At 39.5% G+C, this 27235-nt stretch overlaps 1 protein-coding gene across 1 annotated transcript in view; it reads right to left on the bottom strand.

Moving 5' to 3' along the window:
* Positions 1 to 27235, bottom strand: part of cers5 (ceramide synthase 5) — a 132876-nt gene that overhangs the window by 16525 nt on the left and 89116 nt on the right. Inside the window, exons 2-6 of the mRNA XM_060910614.1 lie at positions 21768 to 21873; positions 12320 to 12450; positions 11999 to 12056; positions 11533 to 11583; positions 2320 to 2412 (exon numbers count right to left, since the gene is read on the bottom strand). Coding sequence (XP_060766597.1) covers positions 2320 to 2412; positions 11533 to 11583; positions 11999 to 12056; positions 12320 to 12450; positions 21768 to 21873 — 439 coding nt within the window. The remainder of the gene's footprint in view (positions 1 to 2319; positions 2413 to 11532; positions 11584 to 11998; positions 12057 to 12319; positions 12451 to 21767; positions 21874 to 27235) is intronic.

The raw sequence follows: 27235 nt of genomic DNA, 5'->3' as shown, positions 1-27235 counted from the left end.
TTCAGCACATGCTGTTATGAGAAAATGATCAACTTCAGGGTTGTAACAGTCACTTCACTTTGCATTGAACTACAGTTAGGTCCATAAATATTTGGACAGAGGCAACATTTTTCTAATTTTGGTTCTGTACATTACCACAATGAATTGCGAACAATTCAGATGCAGTTGAAGTTCAGACTTTCAGCTTTACTTCAGTGGGTTGAACAAAATGATTGCATAAAAATGTGAGGAACTAAAGTATTTTTTTTTAAAACACAATCCCTTCATTTCAGGGGCTCAAAAGTAATTGAACAAATTAAATAATTGTAAATAAAATGTTCATTTCTAATACTTGGTTAAAAACCCTTTGTTGGCAATGACTGCCTGAAGTCTTGAACTCATGGACATCACCAGACGCTGTTTTTCCTCCTTTTTAATGCTCTGCCAGGCCTTTACTGCAGCGGTTTTCAGTTGCTGTTTGTTTGTGGGCCTTTCTGTCTGAAGTTTAGTCTTTAACAAGTGAAATGCATGCTCAATTGGGTTGAGATCAGGTGACTGACTTGGCCATTCAAGAATATTCCACTTCTTTGCTTTAATAAACTCCTGGGTTGCTTTGGCTTTATGTTTTGGGTCATTGTCCATCTGTATTATGAAATGCCGACCAATCAGTTTGGCTGGATTTGAGCACACAGTATGTCTCTGAATACCTCAGAATTCATCCGGCTGCTTCTATCCTGTGTCACATCATCAATAAACACTAGTGACCCAGTGCCACTGGCAGCCATGCATGCCCAAGCCATCACACCGTCTCCGCCGTGTTTTACAGATGTGGTATGCTTTGGATCATGAGCTGTACCACTCCTTCACCATACTTTTTTCTTTCCATCATTCTGGTAGAGGTTGATCTTGGTTTCATCTGTCCAAAGAATGTTCTTCCAGAACTCTGCTGGCTTTTTTAGATTTTTTTTTTAGCAAAGTCCAATCTAGCCTTTTTATTCTTGAGGCTTATGAGTGGCTTGCACCGTGCAGTGAACCCTCTGTATTTACTTTCATGCAGTCTTCTCTTTATGGTAGATTTGGGTATTGATACGCCTACCTCCTGGAGAGTGTTGTTCACTTGGTTGGCTGTTGTGAAGGGGTTTCTCTTCACCATGGAAATTATTCTGCGATCATCCACCACTGTTGACTTCTGTTGGTATCCAGGTCTTTTTGCATTGATGAGTTCACCAGTGCTTGCTTTCTTTCTCAGGATGTACCAAACTGTAGATTTTGCCACTCCTAATATTGTAGCAATTTCTCAGATGGGTTTTTTCTGTTTTCGCAGCTTAAGGATGGCTTGTTTCACCTGCATGGAGAGCTCCTTTGACCGCATGTTTTCTTCACAGCAAAATCTTCCAAATGTGAGCACCACACCTCAAAATCAACTCCAGGGCTTTTATCTGCTTAATTGAGAATGACATAACGAAGGAATTTCCCACACCTGCCCATGAAATAGCCTTTGAGTCAATTGTCCAATTACTTTTGGTCCCTTTAAAAACAGGGTGGCACATGTTAAGGAGCTGAAACTCCTAAACCCTTCATCCAATTTTAATGTGGATACCCTCAAATGAAAGCTGAAAGTCTGGACTTTATGTCCATTATATAACTATAACTTGAATATGTTTCAGTAAACAGGTAAAAAAAACAAAATTTGTGTCAGTGTCCAAATATATATATATATGGACCTAACTGTACATCACACCACCTCCTCATTTTCCTTTCCTATCAGCCAACAGCATGTGTGTTAAATCTTAAAATGTGAAAAAGCGACAACCATTAAATGCAGTTAAAACACATGAATAGGGATTTGTGGTTTAATGCACCAGAGGCAATTAAAACTAACTTCACACTCATTTTAAAGCTGATTACACCGATGTCATTGAGGAAGCCACTAATTGTACATGCTACCATCATTCATTGTGCAGCTCAACTACCATGAGTAGATTTTGATTACAGTTTTGGACTAGCATGTTAGTAGTTTGTGCTTGGAGGTGCCGGTGTGAACAGTGCTCAGAGTCTCTGCCTATTAGAGGTGTGTGTGAGCACAGCAGGTGTGTAAAGTAGGTCAGTGTGCCAAGTAGACAGAGCTCATGATAGATTAGAGAAGCACACTGCATTGTGGCACGTGCCAACATGCGCACACCCCAACCAAAATACAGCTAACCAACAATACACTTGTATTGCTGTAAGCCAAATAAAATGAGACTTACTGCCTGAGGAGATAATTGTGTAAAAGTGCTGGAGTACAGGTGTTCCTATTAAAGAGGCTGTTTTTATACAACATTTATGACATGCACTCACCTTTCTTTTAATGTCTGTAAACTGGGAGAACATGAGAGACCAGTAGAAGGCCAGCTCTGTCACATAGTAGTGATACAGGCCAGGACTGAGGGTCTTGGGGAAGAAAGAAGAGGAACAAACACACACACACACACACACACACTTAGTGATACAGGCCAGTATAAAACTCTACAGGACACCACTTTTTTTTTTTAAACACCTCATATGCTGATATACCGTATATCATGACTGATGTTTCAATAAAATTATGACCAAATCATATTTTACTGAATATGGTGTGCGCAATATTGCTACATAGCTGCACTTTTATAATCTATAGATAGCAAGCTAGTGACAAAAATTTGGACGAAAATAAGAAATGCCACTGTGGCAGTCTCCCATTCTGAAATGAATGCCTATAACAAACAGAAAATGATTACAGCTGTATTCCTGGATTTCTGATTTGTTGATCGGTACTTGACTTAGACATGCTCCTGAAGGTCTTCCTTATGTGCCAGTGTGTGTACTGCTTTATCCAAAAACCAAGTCAAAACCAACCCCAAGTCAAAAAAGGTTGGGACAGTATGGTGAAATTGAAATTAAAGCTAAAAACAAATGAGTTGCAAATAATCTTTGACCTGTATTGCACTCAAAACAATACAACAGCACATTGTGTTTTACCTCATTGTTTTTGAAAAAACATTTATTTCAATTCTGATTCTCGCAACACATTTAAAAAAAAAAAAAAAGGCCGAGACAGTAAAGCATTTACCACTTTATAATGTCATTCCTTTTTACCACACTTAAGATAAGTGATGCGTTTCTGGTGTTTTGTCCCATTCTTCCTCCAAACAGGTCTTAAGGTGTGCAACAGTATGGGGTTGTTATTTCTCATTTCAAAACTCATCACACATTCTTTACTGGGGACAGAGGGGACAGGCATCCTCTTCTTCCACAGCTATGCCTTTGTAATGTGTGCAGAGTATGGTTTTGCATTGTCTTGTTGAAATATCCCTGGAAAAGGGGTCATATTGAAGGCAGCATATGTTGCTCCAAAATCTCAATATACTTTCTTGCATTAACGCAATTTGTCTGACCACAATACACATTTCCATTGTTGGCTCATCCCAGATGCCTTTGAGCCCAGAGAAGTCAATGGTGCTTCTGAACACAGTTAACATAAGGCTTCCTTTTTGCACAGTAAAGGTTTAACTGGCATTTGTGGATCTAACTCCGTATTACAGTGCTGGACAAAGGTTTGTCAAAGTAATCCTGAGCCTGTGTGGTTATATCAGCTATAGATGAATGATGGTTCTTGATGCAGTGCCGTCTGAGGGATCAGAGATCATGGGTGTTCAACTTTGGCTTGAGCCCTTGCCCTTTACACACTGAAATTCCTCCAGATTCCTTTAATCTTTGAATGATATACACCATAGAGGGTGAAATATCCAAATCCCTTCCTGTCTTTCTTTGAGAAACATTGTTTTTAAAAATTTCAATAATTTTCTCATGCATTTGTTGACAAACTGGTGATCCTCAGCTCATCTTTGCTCCTCAAAAGACTCATCCTTTCCTGGATATTGATTTTGTACCAAAATCATGATTACAATCACCTGCTGACATCACCTGCTCCAAATCACATCATTATTTAACTATTTTACCTCATTACTAGCCCTAAATTGCCTCCATCTCAAATTTTTGGAATGCATTGTAGCCCTGAAATACACGAATGGATGTACATTAAGGGTTCACAAACTTGAAAGTTTGTGAACCCTTTAGAATTTTCTATATTTCTGCATAAATATGACCTAAAACATCATCAGATTTTCACACAAGTCCTAAAAATAGATAAAGAGAACCCAGTTAAACAAATGAGACAAAAATATTATACTTGGTCGTTTATTTATTGAGGAAAATGATCCAATATTACACACCTGTGAGTGGCAAAAGTAAGTAAACCTTTGCTTTCAGTATCTGGTGTGACCCCCTTGTGCAGCAATAACTGCAACTAAACGTTTCCGGTAACTGTTGATCAGTCCTGCACACCGGCTTGGAGGAATTTTAGCCCATTCCTCTGTACAGAACCGCTTCAATTCTGGGATGTTGGTGGGTTTCCTCACATGAACTGCTCGCTTCAGGTCCTTCCACAACATTTCGATTGGATTAAGGTCAGGACTTTGACTTGGCCATTCCAAAACATGAACTTTATTCTTTAACCATTCTTTGGTAGAACGACTTGTGCGCCTAGGGTCGTTGTCTTGCTGCATGACCCACCTTCTCTTGAGATTCAGTTCATGGACAGATGTCCTGACATTTTCCTTTAGAATTCGCTGGTATAATTCAGAATTCATTGTTCCATCAATGATGGTCAGCCATCCTGGCCCAGATGCAACAAAACAGGCCCAAACCATGATACTACCACCACCATGTTTCACAGATGGGATAAGGTTCTTATGCTGGAATGCAGTGTTTTCCTTTCTCCAAACATAATGCTTCTCATTTAAACCACAAAGTTCTATTTTGGTTTCATCCGTCCACAAAACATTTTTCCAATAGCCTTCTGGCTTGTCCATGTGATCTTTAGCAAACTGCAGACAAGCAGCAATGTTCTTTTTGGAGAGTAGTGGCTTTCTCCTTGCAACCCTGCCATGCACACCATTGTTGTTCAGTGTTCTCCTGATGGTGGACTCATGAACATTGACATTAGCCAACGTGAGACAGACCTTTAGTTGCTTAGAAGTTACCCTGGGGTCCTTTGTGACCTCGCCGACTATTACACGCCTTGCTCTTTAAGTGATGTTTGTTGGTCAACTACTGCTGGGGAGGGTAATAATGGTCTTGAATTTCCTCCATTTGTACACAATCTGTCTGACTTTGGATTGGTGGAGTCCAAAGCTCATTTTCTAATAAAGTTGTACATTTATTTGAAAAACCAGATCTTCTCTGATATTATCGTCAAACAGTGGTGCTTGAAAGTTTGTGAACCCTTTAGAATTTTCTATATTTCTGCATAAAAATGACCTAAAACAACATCAGATTTTTACACAAGTCCTAAAAGTAGATAAAGAGAACCCAGTTAAACAAATGAGACAAACATAGACTTGGTCATTTATTTATTGAGGAAAATGATCCAACATTACATAATCTGAGAGTGGCAAAAGTATGTGAACCTCTAGCAGTTAATTTGAAGGTGAAATAAGAGTCAGGTGCTTTCATTCAATAGGATGACAAATCAGGTGTGAGTGGGCACCTTGTTTTATTTAAAGAACAAGGATCTATCAAAGTCTGATCTTCACAACACCTTTGTGGAAGTATATCATGGCACGAACAAAGGAGATTTCTGAGGGCCTCAGAAAAAGCGTTGTTGATGCTCATCAGGCTGGAAAAGGTTAAAAACCCATCTCTAAAGACTTTGGACTCCACCAATCCACAGTCAGATAGATTGTGTACAAATGGACGAAATTCAAGACCATTGTTTCCCTCCCCAGGAGTGATTGACCAACAAAGATCAAGAGCAAGGCGTGTAATAGTCAGCGAGGTCACAAAGGACCCCAGGGTAACTTCTAAGCAACTGAAGGCCTCTCTCACATTGGCTAAGGTTAATGTTCATGAGTCCACCATCAGGAGAACACTGAACAACAAGGGTGTGCATGGCAGGGTTGCAAGGAGAAAGCCACTGCTCTCCAAAAAGAACATTGCTGCTCATCTGCAGTTTGCTAAAGATCACGTGGACAAGTCAGAAGGCTATTGGAAAAATGTTTTGTGGACAGATGAAACCAAAATAGAACTTTTTGGTTTAAATGAGAAGCGTTATGTTTGGAGAAAGGAAAACACTGCATTCCAGCATAAGTACCTTATCCCATCTGTGAAACATGATGGTGGTAGTATCACGATTTGGGCCTGTTTTGCTGCATCTGGGCCAGGATGGTTTGCCATCAGTGATGGAACAAGGAATTCTGAATTATACCAGCGAATTCTAAAGGAAAATGTCAGGACATCTGTCCATGAACTGAATCTCAAGAGAAGGTGGGTCATGCAGCAAGACAACGACCCTAAGCACACAAGTCGTTCTACCAAAGAATGGTTAAAGAAGAATAAAGTTAATGTTTTGGAATGGCCAAGTCAAAGTCCTGACCTTAATCCAATCGAAATGTTGTGGAAGGACCTGAAGCGAGCAGTTCATGTGAGGAAACCCACCAACATCCCAGAGTTGAAGCTGTTCTGTACGGAGGAATGGGCTAAAATTCCTCTAAGCCGGTGGTGCAGGACTGATCAACAGTTATAGAGATCTTGCAGTCACATGACTGGAAAGTACACAGACGCCATCTTGTCGGTAAAAAACACAGCTGAATACTACTGCACTCGTGTACAGAATGGATCAATTTCAACCGACGGACTACACAGCTCATTTTTCTAATGAACAGATAACTAGATATGTCTAAAATAAACGATCTACAGATTAGTGACCCTTATGGCTTACCGGACGTAGTTTACATGACCGTGTCAGTGGATATGGAACTGCCAGCGGAATGCCCAGACGTGTATAATTACCTCATTAACTTTCCCTCGCTGTTCAGTGGTGAAGCACTGCGTGCTTATAAATCTCTGGACAGTTATCTTTACAGAAATTCAGGATTTGTCAGCGACTCAGATGTGGCATCTTGTAAACAAGAAAATAATCCTCATTGGATGGGTAAGTCACGTAAGTATTACTAGTACTGCACTGACCAGCCGATTATAGAATAGAATAAGGTAATTCCAGCTGTAATTCCAAATCGTCCGTTTTGTTTACCATGGATCTGGCGTTGGAGAGATAGAGGCTTAGCAGTGGAGGTTTGAGTAGCTGTTTTCTGAGCTTAGTCAAGAGGCTGGCTCTACAGCCTCGCTTTTGCTTCCGCTCCCGGCGCCGCCTCCTTCGCTTTGCTTCCGATAACAATCCACGGACACCCCGCTGGTCTCGCCATCTCGTCCGGAATTTTTTTTTTTCTCGTCCAGAATGTTGTGCATGCGATGGAAATCGCTACAAACCGTCATTTTCTGCTGGAAACCAATGTCCAGTAAGTCCATACGGTTGTAGTGGATATTGAAGTCCAGTACAGATGAACAACATGCAAAAATACACACAAAAAACATAAAAAACGTGCACAGGTAGGGAGAGCTTGTAGCCGCAGCCGTTGTAGTAGAATTGTATATAGTAGGGTTTTCCAGAAGAAAAGGTAGAAGTAGAAGCAGAAGTAGAAGGCGGAAATATGGCGTTTGACCGACAAGATGGCGTCTGTCACAATCTGGATCGGCTGTGACGTCACATGCAAGTGCTCCATTGGAAACGTTTAGTTGCAGTTATTGCTGCAAAAGAGGGTCACAGAAGATACTGAAAGCAAATGTTCACATACTTTTGCCACCCACATACATTACGCATGTGAGTGGCAAAAGTATGTGAACATTTGAATTAGACCATTTTTCTCAAATAAATGACCAAGTAGAATATTTTTCATCTCACTTGTTTAACTGGGTTCTCTTTATCTACTTTTAGGACTTGTGTGAAAACCTGATGTTTGAGGTCATATTTATGCAGAAATATAGAAAATTCTAAAGGGTTCACAAACTTTCAAGCACCACTGTAATTTTGCAAGAAAAAAAACTCAAATTCCAAAATTAAAAAAAAAAAAAAAAAAAAAAAGGCAGTACCAAGCAAACTGAAATCCCGAGATTAAGTCGTCAGAAATTTACCAGATAAATAAAATCTTTCATGCTTCCTAGCTTCCTTGCATTTTGGGAAATGTAGAAGAAAATCTCTTGACACTTTATTCTTATTCTTTATTCTCAAAAAGGGGTGGGAAATTAAAAAAAAGTATTGCACTTCTTCCCACTCCTTTTTTGAACAATGTGTGGTGTATTGTAATGTCTTAGCTCTTTATGTACACTGAACAAAAATATAAACGCAGCGGTCCATATTTTATGAAATACAAATGTTCAGATAGAAATTCATTTTCATTTTCTATGTGCCCGAGCCCAGTCCAGACGAGAACGTCGTCGCCCAGCAGTCAGGTCCAATCCTCGATGAGGTCTACGTGCATGGAGGCCAGCTTCTCTGAGTCGGTTTCTCACAGTTTGACTGCTGACCCTGCGATTGTGTCTCCCCATGGTCTCATCTGCGGTCCGTGTTGCAGTCCGGCACCGATCACGCAGGTGGGTCAGACGGATATGCCGGTCTTGTGCTGGAGTGGTGACACGTGGCCTGCGTGCATGTGGCATGTTATCTGTGGTGCCATGCTGCTGAAATCATCATCGGAGGTGGACTATCGTGGAGCGCACCCCCAACTGACGCCCTACAGCTCTGATGGACATTCCAGCCTGCAGCATGCCAATGGCTCGTTCCCGGTTGATTCTGGTCATCTGTGGCATCTTGACATTTGAACATTTTTGTCATTTTAGGGTGGCCTTTTATTGGCCCCACATAAAGGATGGTCATGACATGCATTACTCAGTGAAATTTTTGTCTGCAATGGTCACACCCGACTGGATCATAGATTATCTCAAGTCTGGGCACTGCTCAGAACTTGAGTAGAGGGACATTTTTTTTTTTTCAAAAAATGTTTACTGGTATGCTATACTATCATTTGATGTGGGCAGAAAAAAAAAAAAAATCAGTATCGGATGTACAAAATAAATAAAATCTTTAGGTGCTGCGTTTATATTTTTGTTCAGTGTATTTTATTTATTAATTTTTTGTCACTTTCTTGTGTTCTTTCTTTTGTATGTACAAATAGTTACATACTTTTTTTATACATGTTCGAAATAAATAAATTCAATTCAAAAAATTTTTTATAATGCATTATCAAGGAGGAAAGACTTAATTTCCCATAACTCTCAAAAATAACAGTAACAAGTAACAGATTGGGGCAGATGAGAGGAATCCATGCACTCAACGTAACAGGAAACTGCTCTTGCACAATAATTATACATTTAAAAGAACAGACAAAAACAAACAAAAAACCTGATAAATTAACCTGGGCAGTTTATAGATTCATTTCCCATTGCATCCCTGGAAGCACAACAAAATCAGGTGCTTCCTGGCTGCAGTACACAAATGTACAACTTTAATCTTTTCTTCCTCAGAATATACAGTAACCTCACACCTCGGTTCTGTCCCCCACCCCAAACCTTTAACTGACAATGGCCCGAATACACCATCGTATGATTCTGACTGGTCAATTATGACGTCATACAGTCAGAACAAGACAGAGGTCTGTTTGTGCTCTTCATTTTCTCTGTAATGTGACAAAATGCATTTCAAGAGACTAATAAGTGACACTGATGAAGATGCTTCCACCACCACCAAGTCTCATCTTTCTTGGTACTAATTTGGGTTTGGAAATACCCTTAAAATATCCTTCAAACAAGGAAGCAATTGAAGAAATACTATTTCAGACACCTAACCTTGTTCTGATTTTGACCCTGTTTGGATCGTTTCTAAAATCTAAATCAGTTCATGGGCTGGTTACAATGATGATTCCAAATAAATCCTACAAATATTCAACCATGCATTTTAGAGACATCCTGCAAACGTGAATCTCGAACCCACATATGGATGGACAACCCAAGGGCATGACTGTTTATAGCTGCTATAATGTATGTGAGAACTAGAACTTGTCTTGTGGGTGTTCCACAACATTTCATGCAAATATAAAAGGTTTAAAAAAAAAAAAAAAAAAAAAAAAAAAAAAAAAGCACAAAAGGTGGCATTCTTTAATAAATATTTAAAATAATTTTCTCTGCAAATCAGCCAGCAATAAGGGAAAATGTGCCTAGTGTAAAAGCAGCCTTACGAGTCTTGTAGTCTCTAGCTTCTCAACATAGAATGCATCTTTTACCCATCAGTCTGCCACTAATTATACGGGAGAAAAATATGACCCTTCATTGACAAGAACGCCCTTTCAAATTTGCCCAAAGCAAGGAAAACAGCTGGAATACTTTATTACAAACTCAACTACAAAACGCTATGTTTATGATAAGTCTCTACAATGACAATTTGTCTGCATGGAATATTTAAATATTGGCTTCAATGAGTTGAAGACGAGTTCAATATCACGCTAGCTGAATGGAATACATCTGATATACCAAGAAAAAAAGTCTGCCATTATTATTATCATCATCATCATCATCATCATCTCATTATCTGTAGCCACTTTATCGTGTTCTACAGGGTCACAGGCAAGCTGGAGCCTATCCCAGCTGACTACAGCAGGGTACACCCTGGACAAGTCACCAGGTCATCACAGGGCTGACACACAGACAACCATTCACACTCATATTCACACCTACGGTCAATTTAGTCACACCAATTAACCTAACCTGCATGTCTTTGGACTGTGGGGGAAAACCAGAGCACCCGGAGGAAACCCACGCAGATATGGGGAGAACATGCAAACTCCGCACAGAAAGGCCCTCGCCGGCCATGGGGCTCGAACCCGGACCTTCTTGCTGTGAGATGACAGCGCTAACCACTACACCACTGTGCCGCCTATTATTATTATTAATGCGCATTCCTTTCGGGTATTCAACGTGTCTTTCTCTTTCAAAGTTCTGTCAAAATCTTCTGTATTTAACGAAGTAAATCTGGTGGCCATGTTTGTTTACAAATTGTCACAGTCGCTCGCTGGCACGGAAGTTATACATCTTCGACGTGTGACATGTCTTGACAACCATGCGATATCATAAACCACATTCAATGCTCATTCTCTATTGAGTAAAGTGATGTAATACACGTAGGATAAGCAATATACTAACAATATCACATGCTATCAAACCAAATGAACAAAACCCACTAGAAGGGAATAGAATAATAATATACATTTTATTTAGAGTGCTTTTAACAATGCTCAAAGACGCTTTACAAGGGGCAAGTCGAAATAACAGTAAAATCATACAGAATAAAGAAAAACTATAAAAAGATACAAAGAAGAATAAAAAGCAATAAATTAAAAAAGGGCAAAAAGCAAACATGAAAGGTGGATTTAAAAAGGTGAGTCTTGATCAATGATTTGAATGGTGGTTAGGTTGGTGCAGTCACAGATGGATTTGGGGAGTGAATAAGTTAAAATACATGTTTTTACTCCATTAGTGTCCTGTCTGTATAATAACTGATTTTACAATACATCAAATTATGATCAAAATGTCCAAGTATAATAAACGACATTGTTCAGATGCACACTAAGGATGATTAGAGCTTACCTGATATGGATAATTGTACCAGCACTGTCGTGTGTCCCACATCCAGGGAGACTATAATAGCATGCGCACGTATACACACACACACACACACACACACCCACACACACACACTAAAATACATTTCATACTGATGGGAAAAGCTAATGACTTGAATGTGTAGTCTACGTTCTGAAGCTGCACTGAATCAAACCTTGACTATAAATGCTATATAATATTAATGAATATTAATACTGTATATTCACAAAATAATGTTAATTTTCCTTTGGAAAAAGGAAATATGCACAGCGTTTGAACTGCCCATTATGTTCATGTCTCATGTGTTGGTCTTTTGCAGACATGATTAAAGCCATGAACAAGTTATGCACTACAATCAGGATGAATGCTTTGCCTCCAATACTTTTTGAACATCTATTACAGATAATCTTTCAACCTCTCAACCTTTCCAGTTGCAAGTTTTTTTGCTCACCTGCCATAGAAAGCAGAACCCATAGGTAAATATACCCAGATAAAATGTAAACCTCCACCTGAAGGGGGAAGGGGAAAAAAAAAAAAGGGTGTCAAACAAAATGTGTGTACATAGCAACCAAAGCGGATACGCTCTCGTGCATGCAACCCCCCCAAACAAACACACAAATTCACAAAAAAACAAAACAAAACACTTATTCCCTGATGGAATGGTGCCAGGTCATGAGCCACAATGCACCCACTAATCTACCCTGGCAGCAATAAAAAAGGTCCAAGGTCATGTGCATGCAGAGGAAACTAGAAGGCACACAGTAAGACCTACATGCTCTCACAGAACTTGGTCCTTGTGCTAGGTTTGTCCTGATTCCTTCGATGACGAAACCATCGCTGGATCTTCCTCACCTCCCAGTCAAGCTGCTTCGACAAACCATCCAGCTGACGTGCATCTGGACACTGAAATACATACAAATACAGTTGTGCTCATAAGTTTACATACCCTGGCAGAATTTTTGCTTTCTTGGCCTTTTTTTCAGAGAATACGAATGATAAACACAAACTTTTTTCCCCCCCACTCATGGTTAGTGGTTGGGTGAAGCCATTTATTGATAAACAACTGTTTTCTCCATTTTTAAATCATAATGACAACAAAAAACATCCAAATGACCCTGATCAAAAAAGTTTACATACCCCAGTTCTTAATACCGTGTATTGCCCCCTCTAACATCAATGACAGCCTGAAGTCTTTTGTGGTAGTTGTGGATGAGGCTATTTTCTCAGATGGTAAAGCTGCCCATTCTTCTTGGCAAAAAGCCTCCAGTTCCTGTAAATTCCTGGGCTGTCTTGCATGAACTGCGCGTTTGAGATCTCCCCAGAGTGGCTCAATGATATTGAGGTCAGGAGACCAAGATGGCCACTCCAGAACCTTCACTTTGTTCTGCTGTAGCCAATGACAGGTCGACTTGGTCTTGTGTTTTGGATCGTTGTCATGTTGGAACGTCCAAGTACGTCCCATGCGCAGCTTCCGGGCTGATGAGTGCAAATTTGCCTCCAGTATTTGCTGATAACATGCTGCATTCATCTTTCCTTCAACTTTGACCAAGTTTCCTGTGCCTTTGTAGCTCACACATCCCCAAAACATCAGCGATCCACCCCCGTGCTTTACAGTAGGAATGGTGTTCCTTTCATCACAGGCCTTGTTGACACCTCTCCAAATGTAATGTTTATGGTTGTGGCCAAAAAGTTCAATTTTGGTCTCATCACTCCAAATTACCTTGTTCCAGAAGTTTTGAGGCTTGTCTCTGTTCTGTTTGGCGTAAATTTTTGTTGGTCTACCTGACTGTGGTTTGGTTTTAACAGAGCCCCTGATTTTCCATTTGTTAATCACAGTTTGAACACTGCTGACTGGCATCATCAATTCCGTGGATATCTTTTTGTATCCCTTTCCTGTTTTATACAGTTCAACTACCTTTTCCCGTAGATCCGTTGACAATTCTTTTGCTTTCCCCATGACTCAGAATCCAGAAACATCAGTGGCTGGATGAAAGATGCAAGAGTCTGTCTGGATCCCAGAAACTCACTCAGCTTTTATGCACACACACTGATTACAAGCAAACAGATCACAGGTGAGGATTAGGGCTGTGCAATATATCGAATATACTCGATATATCGCCGAAAATTCTGTGCGAGATACATAAAATTATTATATCGTAACTATCGAGTATTTTATGGTCATCTTCCAACTTGCGTTTGTTGCGTTTGTTTAAAACCTTTTCCGGTGGTTTTCTCCCTGTCCCTCAGGCAGTAACGTGAGAGGCTGCCTAAGGGTTAAAAAAAACAATAACGTCACGAACTCGCCAACCAATCTCGGGCAACATCTCGGTGCTGAAAGGAACTTGCGAGAAGATTTCCTAGTTTCGGTTGTGCTGCCAGATTGGGCGGTTTCAAGTGCGTTTTGGCGGGTTTTGAACATATTTTGGGCTGGAAAACATCAGCAGTATCTGGCAACACTGCCGGCGGGAAGATTTTCTAGTTCCAGTTTACAGCGCTGACTCAGTTCGTGCAATCGCTGGTGCTGCATAGGCTACCGTGTAAGCTCTGTCAATTTCAGCGACAAATTAAAAATGGAAGCGGACGAATTGGTTCCTAAAAGAACTAGTAAGGGGTCAGTCATCCGGCATTTTTTGGATATCGCGAGGAGGACGTGGAACAGCAAATGCCAATTTGTAAAGTGTGCATAAAAAACCTGTCATCACGAAAGGCAGCAGCACTACAAATATATTCCATCACCTGAAAACTCACCCAGTACAGTATGAAGAGTCTCTTAAACTCTGAACTACTTGCCCACAAGCTAAACAAATTGACCATAGCGGCCTCGTTCTCCAAAGCCACCCCATATGAGAAAACGAGTCAGAGATGGAGAGCTACAACGGATGCAATCACTAACGTCATTGCCGAAGACATGATCCCAATTTGTGTAGTGGAAAAACCAGGCTTCCAAAAATTACTAAAAACACACTCGATCCCAAATACAAGTTGCCTGGTCGCAGACATTTTACAGAGAAGGCAATACCAGAATTATACACATCTGAGAGGCAGAGCCAGAAAACATTCAGTTCAAAAGTGTGCAAAGAGAAAAATTATGTTTTGCAGATCTCTCTCTATTGTGAATGTTCCAGTGGTTCTCAGTAGTCAGGTTAATAGCTTGGATATCTATTTTTTAAAAATAATTTAATGAAAGAGCACTTTTCTTATTTAGGCTAAATGTCTCTCAGTGTTGAGCTTGCACTTTATTGATTTGAGCTCTGAGCAGCTCTGTATTGTATTGCCCCTTTGTTGCAATTTTCAAGATTGTTTTTGCAGTTTGTGTCACATCTTTGTTGAATAAAAATAGTCTTATTTCAATTCAATTGTGATTAATCACCAACATGAAAATTTAAAATATGTGTTGTTGAAAACTACCTGTAAAGTTAACCAAGAATGTTATTTAATCTGCAGGGATTGTAGTGAAAACAGTAAAGAGTAAAAGTTAGATTTCATGGTGTCCTTTAGAGGAGATTTCAATATATCGAGATATATATTGTATATCGTGAAATGGAGAAAATGTATCGGGATATTCATTTTTTCCCCCATATCGCACAGCCCTAGTGAGGATGTTACCTTTAGTAGCCATTCAAGCCCATTTGTGTCAACTTCTGTGCATGTTATCAGGCCAAAATCACCAGGGTATGTGAACTTTTGATCAGGGTCATTTGGGTAGTTTCTGTTGTCATTATGATTTAAAAAGAGAAAAAACACAGTCGTTTGACAATAAATGGTTTCACCCAACCACTAAGCATGAATGGAAAAGATGTTTTTGTGTCATCATTCATATTCTCTGAAAAATGGTCCAAGAATCAGATTCTGCCAGGGTATGTAAACTTATGAGCACAACTGTAAATAAAAAGATTAGTGGGCACTTTTATAAGGAAACACCAAGAGGAATAAGCTGCTAAATATCTCAAGGCTATTTATTTATATACTGTATACCCCCCTCACCTTCTACTTTAATAGGAAGGCCTGTACATTCACACAATTAATTAATCATGTAGCCGCAGTGCAATGCATAAAATCACGCATATACAGGTCAAGTGTTCCAGTTTATGTTCACATCAAACATCAGAATGAGGGAAACAACATGATCTCAATGAGAGGTTGGTTTGAGTATTTTAGAAATCAATTAATCTGGGATTTTCAGGAGCAACAGCATATACTGCAAGTTCACCGAGAATGGTGCAAAAACAAACACCCAGTGAGCAGCAGTTTTGTGCGCAAAAATGCCTTAATGAGAAAGGAGAATGACCAGGCTTCTTCGAGTTGACAAAAGTTCTATAGCAACTAACCATTTTGGTTATCGTGGTTAAATAACTACTCTGTACAAACACGCTGAGCAGAAAAGCATCTCAGAACGCACATAACACATCGAACCTTGAGGTGGATGGGATACACTCTGTCCCTATTAAAGGGGCTTTAATCAATTAAACATTACCTACAATTATACTGCTCAACTTACCTAAAGTTAATTTACTGACTGGTGCATGGATCAGGTGTCAAATATCTAGACTAGAACTGCAAGTTAAAGCTGTATACTTGCCATGATTTAAATGAAAAATATATGAAATCACAAGGATTTGGATGAAGACAAAATCAAGTAAATAAAAATCAACAATGTATTTATACATACATACAAAAGTGAAAGCAAATACATATCTAGTTTCCAATTACATAACCTATAGTCAAATACTAATAAGTTAATTTAATTACTTGATCAAATAACAGACAGACAAAAAAAAGTCCTGCAGCTTTTGCACCAAAATAAACTGGTATTCAGAGCTGTCCCCCAGCTGAAGAGAAGCAGCCCTATAGCATGATGCTGCCACCACCATGCTTCACCATGGCTATGGTGTTCTGTGGGTCTTGTCTTTTGTATCAAACATATCTTTTAGAATTATATTCCAAAGTTTCTACCTTGGTCTCATCAGACCACAACATTTTTCCCACATAGGTTGGGGTGATTTAAGCAGGCTTAGTGGGTTTGTGTGAAATCACTTCCATATAGGTCACCCTATCCCAAAGAGACAGACGTGTGAAGAATACCATCACATGCAGGGAGTGACCAGTACTTGGCAGATGTTCCTGCAGGTCTTTCAGCAGCCTCCTTGATTAAGTTTTTATGGTTCATCTAATTATTATTTTTTTAAAATACGTGTTTATACCCATCTCCTGCTGAGCTTATAAAGCCTGTACATGCTTTATAAGCTCTTTGCAGGCCATAGCTTCAATAGTCAGATGAACCCAAGTAGATGTCAAGAAAATCCCACAAAAACAGTTCATCTTTATTTCGGGTTAATCAGAATCTCTTCCTTGATGAAAAGTGTAATGATAATTACTTTTGAACACAAGTCTGAATGTGACTGGTTAATTCTGAGCACAGTCATATGACGCGTGCACACTTATGCAACCAAGTTGTACATTTTTTTTCCCTTAAAAAAAAAAGTGCTTTTTTTTTTAAACTTGAAATGTTGTTGGTTGCTACATCACATGAAAAAGTTGGAAAAAAAAGATTGGACACGATTTACTTTGGTTTAATTTTTGACATCACAAAAACACGCAATTTTAACAGGGGTGTGTAAACTTTGTGTAAAAATTATGTAAGCACTGCTTATGAAAGCAAGGTGCTGCCAAAGCTGTTAATCTATGACTGGGTGCTTTATATCAGAGACACAACCCAAGCAGTAATAGGATACTGGAAAAAGGAACTACTGCATTTTGCAAAGTGCTTTGAACCTGCCAAGCTATTGGCACAGATGTGTTGTGATCAACCTTTTAATAGGAGGTGTTTTTCTTGTCTGTGGATCAAGGTGCAATGGAAGGACACAATAAAATAAAATGGTTCGGCACAATTAAAAAAAAAGTAAGGTGTAAGCTTAATAAAATGAAGCTACAGTGGTGTTTGAAAGTTTGTGAACCCTTTAGAATTTTCTATATTTCTGCATAAATATGACCTAAAACAACATCAGATTTTCACACAAGTCCTAAAAGTAGACAAAGAGAACCCAGTTAAACAAATGAGACAAAATTATTATACTTGGTCATTTATTTATTGAGGAAAATGATCCAATTACATATCTGTGAGTGGCAAAAGTATGTGAACCTTTGCCTTGTGCAGCAATAACTGCAACTAAATGTTTCTGGTAACTGTTGATCAGTCCTGCACACCAGCTGGGAGGAATTTTAGCCCATTCCTCCGTAAAGAACAGCTTCAACTCTGGGATGTTGGTGGGTTTCCTCACATGAACTGCTTGCTTCAGGTCCTTCCACAACATTTAGATTGGATTAAAGGTCATAGGCAATGGTCAGAGGTGAAATGTAGAATATCAACTTTATTGTCTAGAAGAATGACCCAAAAAGTGAATTCAATCTTCCTAGTGTCTAATTTGCACCCTAAAATTGAATTAAAAAAAAAAAAAAACAGTTAAAATGTACTGTTTTGCCCAATTTCCGAAGGTTTGTTTACATCTCACTTATGCGCACTTTCACTGGCAGGGGACAGTCGTCGTGACGTCATTTAAGGCAAACAGACTGGAAGCAGTTCTGTTTACACTTGTGAACCAAGCACATGTGTACGGACTTTGGTCGTGAGAGGTTGTGTAAAATGTCTGAAAGCGATAGCGATTTGGAAGTAGGAACTCTCCAAACTGAATATCGAGAGGTGAAACCATACATGTATGAACCTATGGCCGTTGCGAAGCAACCGGTGAATGTGGCTCACTGGTTTGACTGTGCAGCCTCCGAATCGGACAGCGACTTGGCTGACTCTGATCACGGTGACCCCGGACCTCAACAAAACTTGCACCCAAACGATTTATCCTGGTAGTTATGATAAATTCCTACTTTCGTCGTAATACTAAACAAGAGCCCTTTTGAAGAATAATTAAACCTCCCTCCCTAGTGGATATAGGTAACGATTACTTGACAGTGCGCTGGTAGGCCACATTAGCCTGCCATCCACAGCATTCTACTATTTATAGCCTACTCTAAGCGAGGAAATATCCCTTTGTCTCATTTCCACAATGATTGTACATGATCCCTCAGGATTCTTGACTTGTCAATTGCAAGCAAAAAGTAAAAATGTTTACGTCCAATCTTCTCCTTTTTACTTGAGCGTTGCTGGTTCGTTTCTTCTTTGACTGCTTGATTTTGTTTCATGCGCACAACCCATTCTCTCTGCCTGGTCTCCTCTTCCGGGGGGAAAAAACAAAACAAAAACAACCTTCTGGCTTCACGCGCACAATCCACTCTCTCCGCCTCGTCTCCTCTTCCGGAAAAAGTCAATCCACTCGCTCCACCTCTATTTTGGAAAAAGCCAACCCTCTCGCGCCGCCTCTTTTTCGGAAAAAGCCAATCCTCTCAACTCCACCCCTTCTCCTCTTCATGAAAAAGTCAATCCACTCTCTCTGCCTCTTCTCCTCTCGGTAAAAAGTAAAAATTTCTTCTGAACCAGTCCCGTTGTTACAGTTCACTGCATAACAATAAGGCATGGTTTTTCTTCGGAAATTCCTGAACGCACGTCTGCACTCAAGCCAAACGGCAATGCAAGTAAATGGAAGTGGACTCAACTCAAGCGGTTTGTTTGGCTTGAATGACGTCATGTGCCGAGTGGTCACAAAAATCGCCGAACAGAAATTCGCCGCGATCCTCGCTAACTTATTTTAATTATTACTTATTAACAATACTTAGAGATCTTGCAGTCACGTGACCGGAAAGTACACAACCGCCATCTTGTCGGTCAAAAACACTGCTGAATACTGCTGCACTCGTGTACAGAATGGATCAATTTCAATCGACGGACTACACGGCTCATTTTTCTAATGAACAGATAACTAGATATATGTCTAAAATAAACGATCTACAGATTAGTGACCCTTATGGCTTACCGGACGGAGTTTTCATGACCGGATTTTGAACTGCCAGCGGAATACCCGGACGTGTACAATTACCTCATTAACTTTCCCTCGCTGTTCAGTGGTGAAGCACTGCGTGCCTATAAATCTCTGGACAGTTATCTTTACAGAAATTCAGGATTTGTCAGCGACTCAGATGTGGCATCTTGTAAACAAGAATCCTCATTGGACGGGTAAGTCACTTTTGAGTATTGAGTATAGCACTGACCAGCCGATTATAGAATAGAATAAGGTAATTCCAGCTGTAATTCCAAATCATCCGTCTTGTTTACATGGATATGGCGTTGGAGAGGTAGAGGCTTAGCAGTGGAGGTTTGAGTGGCTGTTTTCTGAGCTTAGTCAACAGGCCGGCTCTACAGCCTCGCTTTTGCTTCCGCTCCCGGCGCCGCATCCTTTGCTTTGCTTCTGATAACAATCCACAGAGACCCCGCTGGTCTCGCTATCTCGTCCGGAATGTTGTGCATGCGATGGAAATCGCTACAAACCGTCATTTTCTGCTGGAAACCAATGTCCAGCAAGTCCATACGGTTGTAGTGGATATTGAAGTCCAGTACAGATGAACAACACGCAAAAATACACACAAAAAACATAAAAAACGTGCACAGGTAGGGAGAGCTTGTAGCCACAGCCGTTGTAGTAGAATTGTATATAGTAGGGTTTTCCAGAAGAAAAGGTAGACGTAAAAGCAGAAGTAGAACCAGAAGTAGAAGGCGGAATATGGCGTTTGACCGACAAGATGGCGTCTGTCACAATCTGGATCGGCTGTGACGTCACATGCAAGTGCTCCATTGGGACCAGAAGAAAATTAGAGGGTTTAACATATAAAGTTTCAAATGTGCATAAATTGAAAACCGTTGCCTATGACCTTTAAGGTCAGGACTTTGACTTGGCCACTCCAAAACATGAGCTTTATTCTTCTTTAACCATTCTTTGGTAGAACGACTTGTGTGCTTAGGGTCATGGTCTTGCTGCATGACACACCTTCTCTTGAGATTCAGTTCATGGACAGATGTCCTGACATTTTCCTTTAGAATTCGCTGGTATAATTCAGAATTCATTGTTCCATCAATGATGGTCCATCCTGGCCCAGATGCAACAAAACAGGCCCAAACCATGATACTATCACCACCATGTTTCACAGATGGGATAAGGTTCTTATGCTGGAATGCAGGGTTTTCCTTTCTCCAAACATAATGCTTCTCATTTAAACCAAAAAGTTTTATTTTGGTCTCATCCGTCCACAAAACATTTTTCCAATAGCCTTCTGGCTTGGCCATGTGATCTTTAGCAAGTTGCAGACCAGCAGCAATGTTCTTTTTGGAGAGCAGTGGCTTTCTCCTTGCAACCCTGCCATGCACACCTTTGTTGTTCAGTGTTCTCCTGATGGTGGACTCATGAACATTGGCTAATGTCAATGTGAGAGGCGCCTTCAGTTGCTTAGAAGTTACCTTGGGGTCCTTTGTGACCTTGTCAACTATTACACGCCTTGCTCTTGATCTTTGTTGGTCAACCATTCCTGGGGAGGGTCATAATGGTCTTGAATTTCCTCCATTTGTACACAATCTGTCTGACTGTGGAATGGTGGAGTCCAAACTCTTTAGAGATGGTTTTGTAACCTTTTCCAGCCTGAAGAGCATCAACAATGCTTTTTCTGAGGTCCTCAGAAATCTCCTTTGTTTGTGCCATGATACACTTCCACAAACATGTTGTGAAGATCAGACTGATAGATCCCTGTTTTTTAAATAAAACAGGGTGCCCACTCACACCTGATTGTCATTCCATTGATTGAAAACACCTGACTTAATTTCACCTTCAAATTAACTGCTAATCCTAGAGGTCCACATACTTTTGCCACTCAGAGATATGTAATATTGGATCATTTTCCTCAATAAATAAAATAACCAAGTATAATATTTTTGTCTCATTTGTTTAACTGGGTTCTCTTTATCTACTTTTAGGACTTGTGTGAAAATCTGACGTTTTAGGTTATATTTATGTAGAAATATAGAAAATTTTAAAGGATTCACAAACTTTCAAGCACCACTGCAAGTGGGCACCTCTTGTTAAGAGAGGTGAGAATTCTTCAAACCTTCAGGAAACATACAAAAAAAAAAACCACACCCCCTAGGATAATCAGAACCTAAATCCAAAAGTGTTGAGCTTCAAAACCAATAATACACATTCAGAAAGCATGGAAAGTTGGATAACAAAAAGGTGTTTAAAAAAAAAAAGTCTGTGAAAAATAAAACCGAAAAGGTGGATTAGAGGTACCTTTGAGATGGATGTAAACACTTTCTCTAGGACAGCATTTGGCTGGGCTCTCCGGCTCACCTCGGCCTGGATGTGGAGGATGTGTGCACAAGGACCTGCGATGAACCTGACAAAATACAAACCTTTCATTTAAATAGGAAGGAATGCTATCTGTCAGTGTTCGGTTACTTCAAGTGCAGGATCACAAATGAAATGACGAGTGCCACTATGAAGCAGGACTTGCAACAAAACTGGTAACACTCAGAATAAACAGTGATAACTCCATGAAAATTTTTTATATTACTCATTATATTGTGGCCAGACTTTATTATATCCCTTTTCTGCAAGTTGACACAGTTCCCTTAAGTCTTAACTCTTTTTACCCCTTAAAGCAGTTGCTATAGTCACCCCTGTATATGTATATACTGTTCACCCTTAGAACATATTTACGGGGGGGGGGGTTGTCAAGTGTAGTCATTATGGTGCATACACACCGGCGTCATATGTCGTCATTATGGGATATACACGGGGTCGTCATATGTCGTCATTAAGGGGTAAAGAGTTAATGAAATGTCTGTGACATGCTTTGGTCAAACTACCAGAAGGATAAATCAGCACAGCTCCCATCTCACCCTGTCTAAACAACTGATTTGAGTGCCTGGTTCCTTTAAATGAAAAATGAGTCACTGGTCACACCAACTCCATCTTCTGCCAGCCAATCAAGCAGCACTTTCCTCATGAAGATTTATTCACAAAGCAGCTCTCAACCCATGAATGGAGATACTCAGATGAGGAGGAGGAGCATAAATCTAATGACCACCACTTGTGCCCTAGAAAGGGGAACTGTATCTGAACGGCTTTTTGAAGCATGTTTTCTGAAATATACAGCACAAAAGAAAGTGACTGGGTTATTTAATTTCAGAGTTTGTGGGTTGGTAGGTGCCAGATACCCAAATGTATAGCCACAAGCACCAAAAAAAGTGCACGTCGTACTACATGCCCTTAAATATGATACACCAATTTAAAAAGAGCATATCTGTACACCGATACATTTATGTAATTATCCAGTCAGGCAATCATGTGATTAAGAGTTTCAGTTAATGCTCACATCATGAGGAATGGGGAAGAAAATGTGATGTCAATGATTGACTATGGCATGGTTGTTGTCGCCAGATAGGATGGTTTGAGTATTTCACAAGCTGGGAATCTCTTGGAAATTTCTTTACACAACAGCCTCTGGAGTTTAAACAGACCTGTTGGGGGGGGGGGGGGGGGGGGGGGGGACACAACACATCTAGCGATCAGCCGTTTGATTGGAATGGCCAGACTGCTCTGTGGTCTGACCACTCTTTACAACCGTGGTGAGCAGAAAAACATTTCAGAATGCACAGCACTTTGAACCTTCAGGGCAGATGGAATACAACAGCAGAAGACCACAACACCACAGTAACAAACAACTGCAGTCTCAACCTCCCACATGTTCACAAGTAGCAAGTGTGAACTTGGGCCTCATTAAATAAATGTGCAACCACTTGTACAAAACAACATATCCATGATCATGTTTTCCTTCCATACAAACAAGAAGTAAAATCTCAGGATAGTGCACACCTGATGTTTTTGTCTTTGCATCAGTTTAAAAAAAAAAAAAAAAAAACAGGTATTTGATACAACAGATACCAAGTCAGTAGTATGTGCTGAAAATGTGATGTAGCCTTTTATGTAGGATACATCACATTTTCAGCACATACTACCGACTTGGTATCTGTTGTATCAAATGTGTGGTTTTTTTTTTTTACTGATGCAAAGACAAAAACATCAGGTGTGCACTGTCCTGAGATTTTACTTCTCGTCTTCGAACTTTAAATGATCGTTTCTCTTAATAGTGGATTATGAAGAGAAATTATAAATAATACTCCTGTATCATAACCCATCAATAAAACACACGTTACAAATGCTATTCATAAACTCTCTCTGAACATTTGCCTTGAAAATCCAGGTTAATAAAAGTTCAAATACAAATATCTTTGTAGGCATGTAATGATTCTTCCCATTTACGATTCAATTTGGTTCACAATATTGGGTTCACAATTTGATTTCCCCAATGATTTTCTTGAATTAAATGAAAATTTAAAAAAAAAAAAAAAAAAAAAAAAAAAAAACTTTTCCTATTCTTTACCTACTTAAATATTCCTTTAGTTCAATTTGGGGGGGGACCCACACACCACTTGTTTCATTTTCTAATATACAACAATCATTTCCCCACATTTGTAAAAGATGAAGTAAAATATAAATGGACTAAAATTTTTAATAAAAAGGAATAAGTTAATAACAAATGGGCATTTTCTTAATAACCTTTGGGAACATTTGTACTACCTTTATTTGCTTCTCTTTTCTTTATCTTTTAGCAATCTGAGCGGTGTTACTTCCACCTGGGGTGAAGTCACATGTATTCCTGCCATTGTACGTTATTGTAACCTCTGCTGTCTAAACAAAACAATTACAGCTTGGAAAAACTAAGATTATGCAGCCTGATAAATCATGATTCATTTTTTATTTCATCAATTCAACTATTTCATAAATTTGTAACATGATTTATCACCACTTGATGTATCGTTACATGCCAACGTAACTGTGAATGTTTTCCTTCCATACAAATACTTAATAAATAAAAATACATCTATAAATGGGGATTAATAAACCTGTATTTATTAAGTGACAATTTTTAGACATTTACTTTTTTAAATTACTTTTGTTCCATTTGGTGTTCCAATTGATCTACACATTGGTGTCCAGCAAATAAGATAAGTATTACAGAACATCCCCCCTCCCCGGTCAGGTGTGAACCAATTTTATATAAATACACGGCCTGGACACTAGCTCTAGCTGTAAACAGACAGCAGGTTTATAATTACTGCACTTGATCTAATACAGTACTGATTCTATAATGACAGCTAATTCATAAGGACTTGCAGGGATGAAGTGCCACATAATTTAAGGTAAATAATAACTGTTAATGTGTTAAAGAAAAATGTGTCAAATAAAAAAATGTGTCATTCTTGATATGGTGAAGCTTCTGGGAAGGAAAGGCTCCAGTGCTTTGTAAAGGTTAATATTTTATACTTGTGCGTCTTATTAACTTTAAGAAAATAAAATGAGAGGCTGGCATTTAGCCAATAGCTGCTATAACAAGTGTTAACAATTCTACAAACAGAAAAAAGTAGTAGTGTGTGTCATTCTTTAATAAAGACATTTGTGACAAAAAAGAAATTCAAGACTTTGGGGAGTGCTGTTATAGGAAAAGAGTCAGCTTCTTCCCAACATCCTATCACTGATTATTTTCCTACAAAACAGCACACATCATCCTGTTTTCTTTCTTACTTCATGAATCCTTAAATGAAGGAGTTTTAGGTTAAATTTCTTTAACCTAAAGACTTTTTGCCACGTTCAGTTTAAATAAGCTGCTTGTAGGAAAAACAGGAGATAAACCCCCACAATTTCCAAAATCTTTCCTTATAACTAGAGAGAACTCGACACCAACGGCGTCGATGGGGATGCCTCCGCCCGGTAGACCACACGCCTTATTAAGTTGTGATTTGGGGATGGACATTTGACCTCACAGTAATCTTGACCTGGTGAAATTACTTGTGTCAGCCTTGGAGATAGTGTTCACAAGGTTTTCGGACAGACATTTGACCTCACAGTGACCTTGACCTTAGACCTTTTGATCTCAAAATCTAATCAGTTCATCTTTGTCCCAAAGCGCATAAATGGTGAAAGTTTGGTGAAATTCTTTTCATTAGCCTTTGAGATATCACGTTCACAAGGTTTCCAGACAGACAGAAGCATGCACGGACAGACGGACAACCCGAAAACATGCCTCCTGCACCTTACGGTGGTGGAGGCATAAAAATGTCTTTCCATTTCCTACCAACAACTTCCACTTTGAGTGGAAGTCCTTATATGGGGGGGGGGGGGGAGCCTGACGACTCAGGCCTTCCTAGTTAATAACTTAAAAATCTGATTTCCTGTCAAGTGCTCTAGCATTAATTTATCTTAGAAATATTCTACAGAGGTCAGGACTACACACAGTCTGCTAAATCTGCTAACCTGAGAACTTTCCTGCATTTTCCACATTTCAGTATTAGATTCAGCATTAGCCCATTATGAAATAACAAGGCTCTGCCTCACCCACCTGACAGAGGCAGAGACGCAACGGCTAGCTCAGCCAAGGAGATTATATTGAAATGGATGACTGTGTTTGCACATAAACAAAGCAGGAGGTGAACGTCATGACTGGCCTTTAGCTGTACTGAGAGTTAAATGAATAACACACCTACTCACTACAGAGACTAAAGAATGTCTATTTGCTTGGCCAGAAAGTGTTTATCTTTTCAGCATGTGCGGCCGGTATATCTCACACCCCTCCTGCAAAGTTCATTGCCATTTTGGAAATTTGGAACCTGGAAATTTTGTTAACATTAATAATACATAGCTGGGTTATTTGAGATAGGCAGCAAGATGTGCACTCTAGTGTGAGTACTAATCTTCAGAGACCATGACCTATACATGACTTCAGAGAATGGTGCGGATTTTCGAACAGTAAAACAAAGTTTAGCTAACTATTTTCAGTGAGTTTTAGGCATCACTGTGAGAAAGTTCTTCATGGAATTCCTTGTAATAAGAAATGGGTAATAAGAAAATGTCTCTTTTTGGGAAAAGTTGCTAGGCAAAAATGCTCGTCTACTCTATTAGGAACACCTGTTTATTCATGTAATTATCCAAGAAGCCAACAGTATGGAAATACCACAACACATGCAGATACAGGTCAAGAGCTTCAGGTAACATTCACATTAAACAGTAGAACGGAAAGGCCGTCACGATGATCAGCACTTTCGCCTCACAGCAAGAAGGTTCCATGTTCGAACCCCATGGCCAGTGTTCAAGGTAATTTTTTGTATAGCAAAAATGCTACACAATAGTAATTTTGTGTAGCAAATCCAAAATTGTGTAGCATTTTTTGTTTCAATATATATTAAGTAATAAATATGCAAGTGACAGAAAATAAAGACGAGTCTTATGACAAGGTTACAACAATGTTTCACTGCAGTGAGCCTTTATCTCATTGTGCTAATATGCAAACGTAAATGGTACAACTACTACAGCAAGCTTTAAGACTCATTTTTGGTCCTTACACATTACTCATATCCAGCTAGGAAAGTCATCTATTTGAGCCCTCATTTTAAAGCCAATTTTGTGATCAAGAGTTCTGAGTAATGTTAAAAAACGTTTTGGTGTACTTCTAAAATTTCATGAATAATGCTGTTCATGCTTAATGCCCCAACACTAATTGCGATCACAGAAAGCCATCGTCTTCTATCATCATCATCTATTACTACTATTACTACTATTATCCATCCCCCACTGGACAATCGGTGACTAGTCCTGGGAATGTTAGGAAATAAGGAAAGCTTATGTCAAGTCTGAGGCAG

This window comes from Neoarius graeffei, chromosome 26 (assembly GCF_027579695.1).
Source record: "Neoarius graeffei isolate fNeoGra1 chromosome 26, fNeoGra1.pri, whole genome shotgun sequence".
NCBI lineage: Eukaryota > Metazoa > Chordata > Actinopteri > Siluriformes > Ariidae > Neoarius > Neoarius graeffei.
The sequence above is the reverse complement of the archived record's forward strand: the minus strand, read 5'-3'. Positions and strand labels throughout refer to the sequence as shown.